Source organism: Fundulus heteroclitus, chromosome 2 (genome assembly GCF_011125445.2).
Source record: "Fundulus heteroclitus isolate FHET01 chromosome 2, MU-UCD_Fhet_4.1, whole genome shotgun sequence".
In the NCBI taxonomy this organism is placed as follows: Eukaryota; Metazoa; Chordata; class Actinopteri; order Cyprinodontiformes; family Fundulidae; genus Fundulus; species Fundulus heteroclitus.
The window spans coordinates 15,041,739-15,054,702 of record NC_046362.1 but is presented as its reverse complement, the minus strand read 5'-3'; the positions used below and the strand labels follow the sequence as shown (position 1 = coordinate 15,054,702).

Genomic DNA, 12,964 nt, shown 5'->3' with positions numbered 1-12,964 from the left:
CATCTTGTGTTAATTTAATAAAAACATTCAACTTCTTAAAAGTTAAAAGCAAAACAAAACATACACACCACAGAACATGCAGTTTCATAGATAAAGGCTATTCATGAATATTTATGAATTAAAAAAAAAAGGCTTATTGAGACTTACAGGAAAGATTTGACATCCAGGCCTCGGTTCTTCATCTGGTCCATCATGTAATCCCAGCTCCCAGGATTGCCACGAGTGCGCCCTCCTGCTCCACCTCCCCTATAGCGTGAGGCGGCGGCTCCCACTGACCCGCCCCGTGCACCCCGGGCACTGCCTCGAGTACCTGCACCCCCACCCTCACCGCAGTTGCCGCCTCCTTCTCCTCTCCCCGCCCCTCCACCTCCCCCTGGCTGTCCAGGTGCAGTATGTAACTGTCCCAAGCTCTGAGATGTGGTAGGCGGGTGGCTGAGACCTGGACCTGGCGGGTGGATGAGGGGCTGCTGCAGACTCTGCTGCCGCAGCAGCGTCCGAGGCCGGGAGGGAATGTGCTCCAATGTGGACGCGTAGGATAAGACTGGATCGCCAAAGCTGGGAGGGCAGAGGAGTAGGGAGGACAGAGTGCGTGTTGAGGGCCAGGGGCGGCAGAGAATCGGTTTATGAGGAGGTGAGAGGGAGCCCGACGTTGTAGAGGACGAGGAGGAACCCCGACAAGAGGAGGAAGTTTGGTCAGTGCAGGAGGGGATGAGGAGAGGCGAGGAATCGTCCGAGATTAGACAAAGAGGCCGAGAGCATTGGGGAGACGAAGTCAGGTTGGCATCAGGACAGAAGCAGGGAAGTTCATCCGAACAAGAAGTTGAAGATTGTGTGATGGGAGAGGAGGGAGGAGGTGCGGTGGCATTTGAGGTCAAAGTAGAGACAGGAGCATTGGGAGGCGGAGAGAGGAGAAGGAGGAGAGAAAAAGAGAGCAACATGAGGCAACAGCTGTAACAGCAGTAGCAAAAATAGCAGTAAAAGGTGCAGCCTGAGTGATGATCGCCATGTGACACGTTCTGCTCGTGGGCCAGAGTCGGGCAGTGAGTCTGCGTCGGACGAGCGTGCGCCTTGTGTGGCTGAGCGAGCCGTTTGCGTGCAGGTGGGTTTCGCAGCGGCAGCGGTCGGATGTTGACCGTCCGTACGGGCGTGGAGCGGCCCTGAGCGGCACGGCCGCATCGAGGTGTCCGCGTTGCAGTTTTGCCGCTTCTGGGCCTCGCCGACGAGGGTTTCGTGGTCTGACGAGAAATCCCCATATCCGCTACTTGTCCGTCAACATCTCCACCTCTAACAGCCTCTCCTCGTTTCTCTCTAAGTATTTTTGGTCTTTTAAACACATGCCGGACCTCCAGAGAGATCCTGACAGCCAACCAACTTCTACGGCAATACTCCCTCCCTCTGTCAGTCTCCTACTTTCTACTCCTCCCCTTCATAAATACTGTTTAACTGATTAATTGCCTCTCCTGAAACGGCTCAAACCGCTATTCTACAATGCAATTAACGTTTATTTTTGGATGGCTCGACATACATTACCTTTGCATTTTGCAGACGCTACAGTACTTCTGATCTCTTTTTCTAGTTTGTTCTCCCAACTAAATATAACTTCTCCTCTTAGATCGCTGTGTAACCCAGACTACCAGAACTGGGTCATAAAAGGGATCGGTTTGGTGCAGTTCGCATTACCTCATCTGACACAATTTACACGCAGCTTTTCTCGGGATATTTGGCGTACCTAACAGTCGCGCTGATAAGGATGAAGAAACGGTGAATGGAAGCTTTGCCAAAGTGAACCAAGTTAGTAAGAAAGAGGGGAACAATGGAGAACGAGGTGGGAGCTGTACATGGAGACAGAGCGATGCAGAGTGATGCACAGGGTGACGATGGAGGAGAAACGGTAAAAAAAAAAAAGAAACGGGGTGCGAGACACAAACACAGGAGACACACAGACACTCATGGCGGACTGAAAATAGAATCCAATTACAGACAGGGGCAAAAAGAAAGATGAGAAGAGGAGAAAAGCAGGGAGTGAGGTAGTGATGAGCGTAAATGTGTTGTGGAGGAAGAAATCGCAGGCATGAAGTGTCAGAGGAATGTGAAGAAAATCACAGCACCCGCGTTTAACTGCCTCATTTACAGGAGACTGAATATAGACCCGACATCATGTCAGACGTCACGGATGAGGTATTTGTACAGTCAGTGGCCAACACATAGTTTACATTGTAAGTTCAGATCTTAATTGAAAAGTATTAGGACGTGACGATTATTACAGCCAGAGAGAGAAAGGGAGGATTTCCGTCTCTCTGGATTTTACATTAACCTTGGAGGCGGTGTGTAAATCCTGCTCTCCTGCAGGTTTTACAGAAACCCGAGCACATTTTAAATCTACATGCCGGTGCTCTTGTATCTGAGCACATCCTGATCCGATCCCAGGTATCGTCTCAGGGTTCTGATCGTTGCCCTTTTAAATGGTCAGCATTGGCTTCAAGTCCGATTATTTGTTGTTGGTCCACTGTGTCTCCCCGCAAACGTGTTTTAACTTAAATGCAGTGCTCCGTCTCTTTAATGTGTCACAGTGCCTCTAATCAGAAGGAAGTCAGCACAAAGATCCATGTTTGCGTTTCTGCGAACTGATCACTACACGCCGATCATACAGGTTTCCGAAAGCCCAAAGTGAATATTGGTCCCTTGGCTTTTCTTCAGTACACAGCCCCACCCTGTATGCAGTCTGAGAAGAGAAAGCACCACTCATAGCAGTTAGCATTACCACACCTGCATGCAATCTTAGTGTGTTTTAAGCCCTTTTCTTCTCAGGTCCACTAGCAGATAGATAGCTTCAGAAAGAGCTGGGTTAGGAAGAACAGTTTTTTTCCATGAAAACAAACACAAATTGAGTAATAATACACTCAAATGCAATGACCTCTGTGATAACATACTGCGTAAGACTAACTGATGATGTAAAAGCATTGAAAAAGTCTTCTCTACACTAAATATTTAAAGGAATTCATGATATCTGTTTTTAATACTCATTCACAGTGTAATTCCACTATATACCACATAAGCTAACATGGACTATGGGCTCATTTGTTTTGATCTATCTCCTTTTATGAGCAGATTATTTGTGTTGTTTGAACTTTATATCAATAGACTCATCAAAAATATACGTACTGAGAAGAACAATAACATGCTCAATAAATACTACGACTGCATGAGTTGTCAGACATTATTTATCATCCAACATGCAGTCTTGCATCAAAGGAAAACTTAGACAGGCTTTGACACCAACCGGGAGAAATAGCACGCATGAAAGGGAAGGTGCTTCTGACTGAGTGCGCAGGGTGATGTTGAGAGTCTTTTGCTACGTATTATTCGTTTCTCCCCACAACAAAGTCATTCATGTCATTATTAGTGCTGCTAAAGGGATAACTTTAGCAGCACCAATACATCTGCACACCTTACTTGAGAGTAAGGTGTGTATTTTGCTGCGACGTCGGCTCTGGTTCTGAACTCACTTGGTAGGTCTCAATCCTCCGGAGTGCATGTGGCTCTGGACAGTCTGCCACTTCCCAGCCTTCACTCCGTCTGTCACCATGCTCTTCACGCTGTCACTGCGATAAGGACCCCCCCCAGCATCCCCATACCCAGCTGCGGCAGCCCCCTTCTGGCCCCCTGACACTGCCCCACTGATGGGGAAGAGATGATGCAGAGATCCCAAAAGTAGACAAAAGGGTTGAGAAGAGGGGAATATTGACAGGCAGAGGAGAAAAAGACCAAAGAGTGTGAGAAAGACAGACGCAAACAAAACAAAACAAAAAAAAGAAAACACAGGAGAACAGATTAAGAAACCACATGGCTAGGGAGGTGAGACCAATCGGTGGACTGTGTGAAGGGGCAGGCGCAGGTTTCGGGGGTCAAATAGAAAGCAGGTGGATGAAAGTGGTCTGGAGTCCAGCGTGGAAAAGGACAGGGATGGGGAGAGGACGGCTAGGCGAAGCAAGAAAAGGAGGAGGAGAGGGATTTAGAGGTACCCTGTGAAGGATGAAAAACCAGCAACAAGCTCCTCTGTTGAGCTTCGAGGACTTACACATGTGCAGAAAAAGTGTGCAGACGGACCATTTAGTCATCACCTTTTTAATTTGAGCTTTTTAGGCCTGGAGGAGCGCTGATATTTAGTATGACGTCATGAGAAGTAGCTGGCGCTCATAAACCACTGAACCAATTTTGTTTTTGCACCTTGATGTGTAAAAGATCCCTTTTGAAATATCTGCTTGTCATCTAGGCAGCACTTAAGACTCAGTGACAGTGTTCAGAAAGATAAATGCACCTCGCTGCAAAGTAGAAAGTGGTGTGCTGCTAATCACACCGGCCTTCAGAGCAGGCACTAGGTACGGGAATTAATCATCGTCCCCATTAAAGGCAGTTGTCAACTCAAATTTAATCTTAAAAAGGGTGCCGTGGTGATCAAAATTAAAAGAACATTAGTGCCCTCTGGTGACATGACTACATTTCATTAATATGCATGGCTCCCCTGCTCAAGGAGACACAAAACACACGGCTCCTAAGACTTTGCATGGCAGTGTGTATGCCTCAGAGCTGAGGGTATTAAACATGCACCAGGGTCACCTTTTATATTTAACTTTGACCAGCTGCCATAACGCTGCATGTTTATACATAATCAATCCCAACTTTAGCATGGATGGTGATGGCAGGGGGATTGTCAGGACAGGACACGGACCTCATCTGAGCCGAGCACAAGGTGAATGTATATTTACCTTTTAATAGGGGTAGAATCAAGCAACTAGTTAGGGCATTATAGAAAATTATTAGGAAATGTAGATGCAACTCCGGTGTCTCCCTAAGTTTCACGAAGAGTGGAATGTATTGTTCTATAAATATATACGCAATTTTTATAATTTTTTTTTTTTGTTAAAGCTATCTAGAATTATTGGCAGCCCTGACATGAATTAACCTTTTATTGTGATAGCGTGAGATGCATGCTGGATACAAGTTTGTCTTACCATCATGCACAGGGAGGAGGATGGTAAGGGATGTAAAAAAAAAAGTCTGTACAACAACCACAGTTAAGCCCAATCTTAATCACGTGCCTGGCACAGGTTTTAGCACAGGTTTTAGCACAGGTTTAGGTTTATAATAAGTATTTAAATTTGCCAACATGTTTCTAACGACTGAAAGTTAACATCTTGAAGTGGCCCCGGGTGTTTAAATTTAAAAAATGGTATTTTTGAATAAAATGAATAAGTTAGGAAAGACAAAGGTACTGACCATTTGGACCATTCTTGATTTAGCATTTTTGCAGTTTAGATTGTATTATGGTGATGATTATGATGAACTAAATGGTAACATTTATTGTGTATTTTAGTACACGGTAGGGGTATGTGTTATAGTGATTTTGATAGTATTGATAAGTAATATTCTTCTCGTAGTCTGCTGTAATATTACTCCAATAATAATAATAATAATAATAATAATAATAATAATAATAATAATAATAATAATAATAATAATAACAACAACAACAACAGGAGTTATTCTGGTTACATCAGTGGCCCTTATATATATTTTAACAGTCAAATGTATAGGAATATAATCCTATATAAAAATTTTCACATGATAATATACAACTTAATCAAATTATAAGGAAGATGTTAGACTTTTATAACATCTGATTCTCAACTGTTCATCAAAATACATAAATACAACAAAAGCTAAAATAAATCAGCAATATTAAAATACATGAGTATGAAGTAACACATCTAAAGGTGCAAAATGGAGATAGTTGGCGATGGGATGACAGTAAGAAAAGTGTGTTTGATTTTTTTAAATTGGGGGTGAATGGACCAGCAGCAGAACCAAATCATATGTCTAGTAAAGCTCAGAATACAGTCTGTATTAATGTTCTCAAAATAAAGGTTGGATTTGTCTGCGATGTTGTTATTTTTCTATTTTTCACACATTGTCACCGGGGTTGCCAATAAAAGTGGAAGTCTTTCTAAATACTATTTCATTAACAGAAAATACTTTTTTTTTTATAAATATGACTTTAACATTCCAATAGCCATAAAGCCTTTTCAAAAATGTTGTTATAACAATTGAAAAATGGTTAAAAAAAATTAACATTTAATCCATTAGATCTGTTTTACAGGAAGACTGACTAAATGAGGCCTGGTGTCATTATGTCGACAGAAAGCTGCTCATCTCAAGAGAATCTCAAAAAGGAAATTATTTCCCAGCTGTCTGTTGGCTTTAGCGACAAATTATTGGTGGCAGACAAGAGGTCGTCCCCGTCTCTCCTTGTGCAAAATCTCATCATTATATAGTCTCTCTTTGGCTGAATGTCACTACTTTTCAGGCCAACGCACCGACCATTTAGCAGATTAATTTAGCTAATTGTGTAGTGAAAAAAAAACCCAGATGTTCAGGAAACACAAAAGCATACCTGAGGGATTTCTTAAAACGCTGAGACTCAAAAATCTGGACGATCTGACAGGAGGTCCTAACAAGATTGGTTCTGTTTAGGATTACCAGTTTATCAGAAGTTTTGTCAGATTCATTGAGCTACCTGTCCCTGGTAGCTAAATGTCCTCTCAGGGCCCAGAGGCGACCTTGCCGGAGTTTCATTGGAATCAAGTGAGACGTTGTATAACAATAAGGAGAAAAAAAATTGTGTTATATCTTCTCCCAAAAAAATGATAGAAAGCAGATGCAGTTCAAGTGATTAAATGTTAGTGCGGCACACACTGTTGGTAGTACATCAATGGGGGAGAATTCAAGAGTAAGCCACGGATGGATGTTAAGTACAGGTGAGAAGTGGCACCACACTGCAACCTGGTGTTAAACGGTCAACCCTCCACAACAAAAGCAACCACCACAGCGCCACACAGATAGAAGAAACACAGGCAGAGGACAGGCAGATTTCATACGTCGTAGAAAAAAAAAGTTGGTTAAGAGAGTTTTTGGAGAGGAGGAAAATGAGGGTTGTCCGTCTCCATGGTCACACCATGGGTAGAGAGGTGCGAGGTTAGAGATTAGGGGTTAGTGTGGAGCGGCAGGGCTGTAGGGAGTGAGGGGGCGTCTGAACGTGTGCGTCGCTTAAACGCGACAGCACACGTCTTCCTGCAAAAGTATTCACCCCCCTTGAAATGTTCCACACTTCCTGAACTAAAGACTGCAAGCTTAAATGTGTCTTTATGTGATAGGCCAACACAAAATAGCGCAAAGATGTGAAGCGCTAGAAAAACAATACCTGGTTTTCAGCCTTTGCATTTAGTCAGTAGCTTCAAGAATCTAATTTTGCTGCAACTGCAGTTTAGTAGAGTATGTCTTTACCAGCTTTGCACATCCAGAGATTGAAAGTGACGCCCATCCTTCTCTCCAGACAGCTAAAGCTCAGTCAGATTGGATATAGAGGATCTGTTAATATCATTTTTTTAGGTCCTGGCACAGATTATTGACTGCATTAGGATTGGGACTTGGACAGGTTCATTCTAACATGAATATGCTTTCATTTAGTGGTGTCCAAAGTCCGTCCTCAAGGGCTGGTGTCCTGCATGTTTTAGGTGTTGTACTGGTTAAACACAGCCGAACATGAGTGCCTGATTAATAGGCGTCCGCAGTCCTTGATGACAGACTGAGAAGGTAAATCATTCATTTGAATCAGATGTGTTGGAGCAGGGACAGATCAAAAATAGGCAGGAGACCGGTCCTCGAGGACTGCCGTTGGACATGCCTGACCTAAACCATCACATCGTAACTCTGGCTGTAGTTTTAGTGCCATTGTACTCCTGTAAAGCTAAACCCAATCCAGTTTTAGGATTTTTTTTTTTGCAGCGTCTAAAAGGTTCTCTGCCATGGTTGACCTATATGTACTTCCAACCATCTTTCCATCAATTCAGACCAGGATTTCTGTTTCTGCTTAAGAAAAGCCTCCCTTCGGCATCATGCTAACAATACCGTCCAGCACCATGGGGATGGTTTGTTATTTACATGCAGGTTATGTATAGGTTTTGCAGACTTCATTCAATTTGTCTGTAGTTCATAGAGTTAAACCTTTTAGCTTTTTGACTAGCCAGGACACAATCTTCTGCACGTTTGCTCTACACATGATTTCTTATGGCTTTTCTGTTTTTTTCTATGATTGCTTCATTCTTGCTATTCCTCTGAAAAGGGCCAGATTTTTGGAGTAAATGACAGATTCTCCCTCTTAAGTTGTGGATCTCCTCAGCTCCTCCAGAGTTACAGTTGGACCAATGGCTGCTTCTCTGATTCATGCTTTTTTTTTTTATAATGGTCAGTTTGTAGTTCTGCCATTTTCTTTCCATTTAAAGATAATGGCCTGAACAGTGCTTCTGTGAGATGCTCAGTGCATGGGATACTGCAACCCTGAATTACATGTCTCTAAAACATATCTTTGTCTTGTCTACCTTCTTTGACCAATGACCCCTTCACAGTCCAACCATCAGACTATGTCAGTGTACTACATTTTGTTTAGTTGCATATGAGTAAAAGGGAAAGGGTGAGGGTGCAAATAAAGATGCCATTTCACATTATTTTCTTTGCATCTAAATGGAAAACTGTTTCGGGGTTGTTGTTTTTTTCCCCGCTTTAAAATTATGCTCTACTTTGTGCTGGCTCATCACATTTTGTGGTTCCAACGAGAATACGTGTGGTAATAATGAAAGGGTATAAATACTTTTTTTAAGGCACTGTATGAGGAGAAGCAGTAGACACATGCTGTTAGGGGCTACATGACTCTGCTACTTTGTTGATGCACTAATAGTCAATTGCCTTTAACAGGAAGCTATAATGTACATAAGTGGCATTTGCCGTCCTCGGATTTTCCAACCAGACCCATCATTAGCCGTCATTTGTGCCCTCCAGTGTGCCAACAGTAGTTGGGTTATTATCATCATTGTTTTTGTTGTTGTTACTAGGGATAATGGAAATGGCATTATATAACAAATGCAGGTCAACGAATATGCGCATTTTGATTACATTGATGAGATGGGTGTTTCAGTAACGAGCCCCGTTATCTGTGAGAGGATTTGGTGTCTACGTATGGAAATTAGCCAATACCAATCATAATTTGGATGAGCTTGCTAATGGTGGTGACAGCAAAGCAGGTGAGGGGAATATGTGGGACGGAGAAGCTAGGAAAGGCAAAAGGAGGAAAAGAGAAGAAGGAACGAGAGCAGCGCTGCCCCTGCCTCATTACAGCCCTGCTCAGAGGGAAGTCTCTTACCAGACTTGGACCAAGACTCACTTGAGCGTGAGGCGAGGATCTCCATATGGGGCATAGGGAGAAATGTTTAGTACAAACTCCTTGGGCGGATAGGAGCTCCACCTCTGCTGCACTGTGCTGCTGTCATTGTTATTCCAAAAGTCTCTGTCTAGATCACTGCGGCCAAAGAGAGAGACAGGTCAGAGCAACACAACTACGGGCAGACTTGGCACCAACCGAGCGTTCAGATCACAGGCCGTCCCGGGGGCTTGGCTGGAGGACGGAGGTTGCTCTCGCATCGACGGAAACACAGCAGGCCCAGATTTAAAGTCTGTTTCTCTACCTGAAGCAGACAAGTCATCGTAGAGGTTGAATTTGCAAACACATTGGGGGTTATTCTGGGTATTCAGCTGCACAGACAAAATTTCAAGAAAAGACTCAAACCAACAAAGCACGCGTTATAATAACAGATAAATCTTGAAGCAGACGGGAAGTCTGCACCCCATCCTTGGTGTTAAGAGAAGTGAGAAAGAAAGCATGAGCACAAAAAAAACACAAAGCAGAGAAATTACACAGACACACAGTAAGAAAGTGCAGTGAGCAGAATCACTAATGCCATACAAGTTGCACAGCAGCGGTCAGAACCGTAGCACAGGGACAGGACAGAAAGGAGAGAGGAGTCGGAAGCTGAAATGACCAACAGAGCACACCAATGCTGCTGGAGACAGAAAATAACAAGACTTAAGAAATCCAACACACCAAGTCAGAATGCATATACAAGCTGAAGCCTGCTTTGGTGCTTAAAAACCATCCACACACAAATAAAAACCAACATTGTGAAAGTAGCTGAGGCAAAACCAGGCTACAGAAGTGAATGAGCAGGTTAATACAGCAGCACATACAGGATTTTAAAAAATACGACATGTCAGCTTCATTTACCAAGACGATAAAATGCCTTTAGCTCAGTTAGAATCCTGCAAGAGATGTAAGATTAAGATCATCCCAAAACAATCAGACTTCAAGCATTTCACAGAGGGCTCAAGCCTTCGTCTTTTGCCTTGAACCTGCAGCATCTCGAGCTGTCAAAGGATTTCATCAACAGCAAAGATCTTCAAACGTTAAACAATGCAGATTACATCTACTCTGAATGGATCACTGTCCTTGCATTAGACTGCTCTCCAAAAACAGGATCCTTGTGGAAATCCTCGCAAACAGAAACAATACAGGCTCATTTTCTGTGTTGTTTGCGTCGTCGTTCATCGGGGGGACTCGAAGCTGAACCAAATCGAGCTCATTATCACCAGACTGTTCCACCCCAACCAGTTACCAGACACTTACTTGATGGCTTTCTTCTCCCCTCGCCCACGTGCAGAGTCTGGAGTGTCGGCTGTTTCCACTCCCGGCTTGTTTCTTTTTCCCTGGAGGCAAATGAAGAACGGAAGGGAAGGGATGACGAAGAAAACAAAGAGGCAAAAAAAAAAGGTTAGCCTAGATTTGTCCTTGGAAGCTGTGTTTTTGCCGTGCTAATTTCAAGAGTAAATGCCTCTCCCATTATCTCAGAAACACCATGCCATCACTCTTTATGGTACTCTGATTACACTAATCAAAGTCAAATCAAATCTGCTGTGAAGAGTCATTTCTGAATATGATTATCATTCACACCACCCTAAAATTTACATGCCGATTGCCTCTTTGAGGTAATCCGCTGGGTCCTGGAAAGTGGCTTTCCTGAAAGCCACGCTCCAAACCTGATTTCAAACAGCTGGAGCATGACCTGCAGTAACCATGGAAATAATGGCAATTTAAGGGGCTCCAAAAGTAGGTTCTGCTGTGCGCTTTCTTCTGGAAAAGCTCATTACTGTTAAAGGTGTCTCGCACGTGTCCTGCTGCAGGTAATCTCTACTGACAATTTTATACCAGCGGAACGGGTTGGGGATCAGTCCACAGCTGCCCTTCCGCGCAAAAAAAAAAAAAATGTGGATGTAACACTGAAAGTGATGCTCTGATACACACAAGGAGGAGGGAAGGATTCTCCATCCCTGCAAAACATTGAAAGAAAAACATTCCTATTCACCTTAACCCTAACGGCAAAGCTGGGTTAGGCTTGGATCTTTAGTTGCCACAATCCCAGAGGTGAGCTTGTTTGCCGGGAGTTAATCAAACTTACAGCCTTAGACTTTTGGGTTTATTATAAAGCAGCACATGTCCCCAGGGTCATACAGCTATACTGCAAAAAAGCCTGAACCGCAGTATTTTCCATTCCAATACATGTTATATGACTGAGACCCAGGATAATAATAATAATAAAAAAAACAGTTCAGCACTTTGATGTTGGTCTGGGGGGGATTTTATGTGAAAGAGCAATAAAAAGTAGTGCCAAGTTTGGAAGTGGGAACAAAAAAAAAGTGATAAATGGTGTTAAAATGTGTTACAAATTAAAACCTGTAACATGTGCTAAGCGTTTATAATTAGTCCCCTTCAGTCTGACACTCGCAAATAAAATCCAGTTCAGCCAAATGCCTGCAGAAATGTTCCCTGACAACTGAATGTCAGCATAAACACAGAGGCTCTCTGAGGATCTCAGAGGTTTGTTATGGAACATTAGTGGAGAAACATGACCATGAAGACCAAGGAAGATCAAAGGTCTGGGTTAAAGCAACAAAATGCTTTAAAGCAGAGTGAGGTTATAAAACCACAACTCAAAATTTGAACATCTGAAATAAAATCACAAGATGTGCCTGGACCTTATGGAGAAGCAAAAGCTGGTTGGGACTCTACGTCAGCATACTGAAAAAATAATGTTCACGATGAATATGGACGTTTAAAGATGGTGAGAGAGAGAAAAAATGTAATGCCTTGGTTCAATTGTTATTCTCTCCATTTTACATTTTTTCATTACTTCTGTCTTTTTTAAATCATTTTATAGATAGTAAAAATATATATTGTTTGAATATTATTACATTTTGTTCCTTTCTTACTGTCAAACTCTACATTTTTTAAATTGGTTTTCTTTTATCTTCCTCAAGATATCTTTCATGTATTCTCAGCAAAAAGAACATTGACTCCCTTTTTTTTTCAAAACTTTTCAAAACTCTTGCTTTATAAAATATAAATAGTTGTATCTTTTTCTCCCCTTTTTTAACCTTTTTTGTTGCCAGGGAGTGCATTTGGAATGAAGCTCATCCAAAAACTGAAACCCCAAACCAGAGAATATGTGACTTATGTCTTGTTGCAGAGTAAGAGTTTACAAAAAGCTCTGCAGAGGACAAAAATGTTAAAGGCCACAGTAGCGAAAAGGATAATATCGAATACATACACAGACACTAAGCCGATCATGTCTTGTCTATTCAGCTCTAATCTGAACAGGAAAGGTCAACAACTGAATAAACAATGATGGAGTAACCAGCTTCCTAACAGAGCGGGCCGCTGAATGACAGACTGGATTTCAAATAAACTGCTCCCTGACATAAGGATACATCCGTGTCGCATCCTATAAAACATACAAAAAAGCCAAAAGGGCTTAAAATGTTTCAGAAAAGTATGTATCAGACTACATATCAAATGTAAGGGCAAGAGGTGGCCTCTACTGAACAAATAGGCAAACTACAACAAATTTTCCTACATTTCTGTTTTGTGTGCAATGAAGAAAAAAAAACATATTTCTTCATTGCAATGATAAAAATTTCCACACAAAAAAAGGGAGCAAGTGGTCCAGTGCAAAAGTAAGAGAAC

The 12,964-nt window shown here is 42.5% G+C and overlaps 1 protein-coding gene across 4 annotated transcripts in view; it reads right to left on the bottom strand.

Moving 5' to 3' along the window:
* Nucleotides 1–12,964, bottom strand: part of syt7a (synaptotagmin VIIa) — a 129,138-nt gene that overhangs the window by 36,450 nt on the left and 79,724 nt on the right. The window contains exons 3-5 of one of the 4 annotated variants that reach the window (XM_036148860.1): nt 10,571–10,650; nt 3,507–3,677; nt 148–555 (exon numbers count right to left, since the gene is read on the bottom strand). In XM_036148860.1, the coding sequence (XP_036004753.1) occupies nt 148–555; nt 3,507–3,677; nt 10,571–10,650 (659 nt within the window). Of the gene's footprint in view, nt 1–147; nt 2,500–3,506; nt 3,678–10,570; nt 10,651–12,964 lie in introns of those variants that run through there. The other 3 variants (XM_021310296.2, XM_036148850.1, XM_036148844.1) reach the window with 3 other exon arrangements.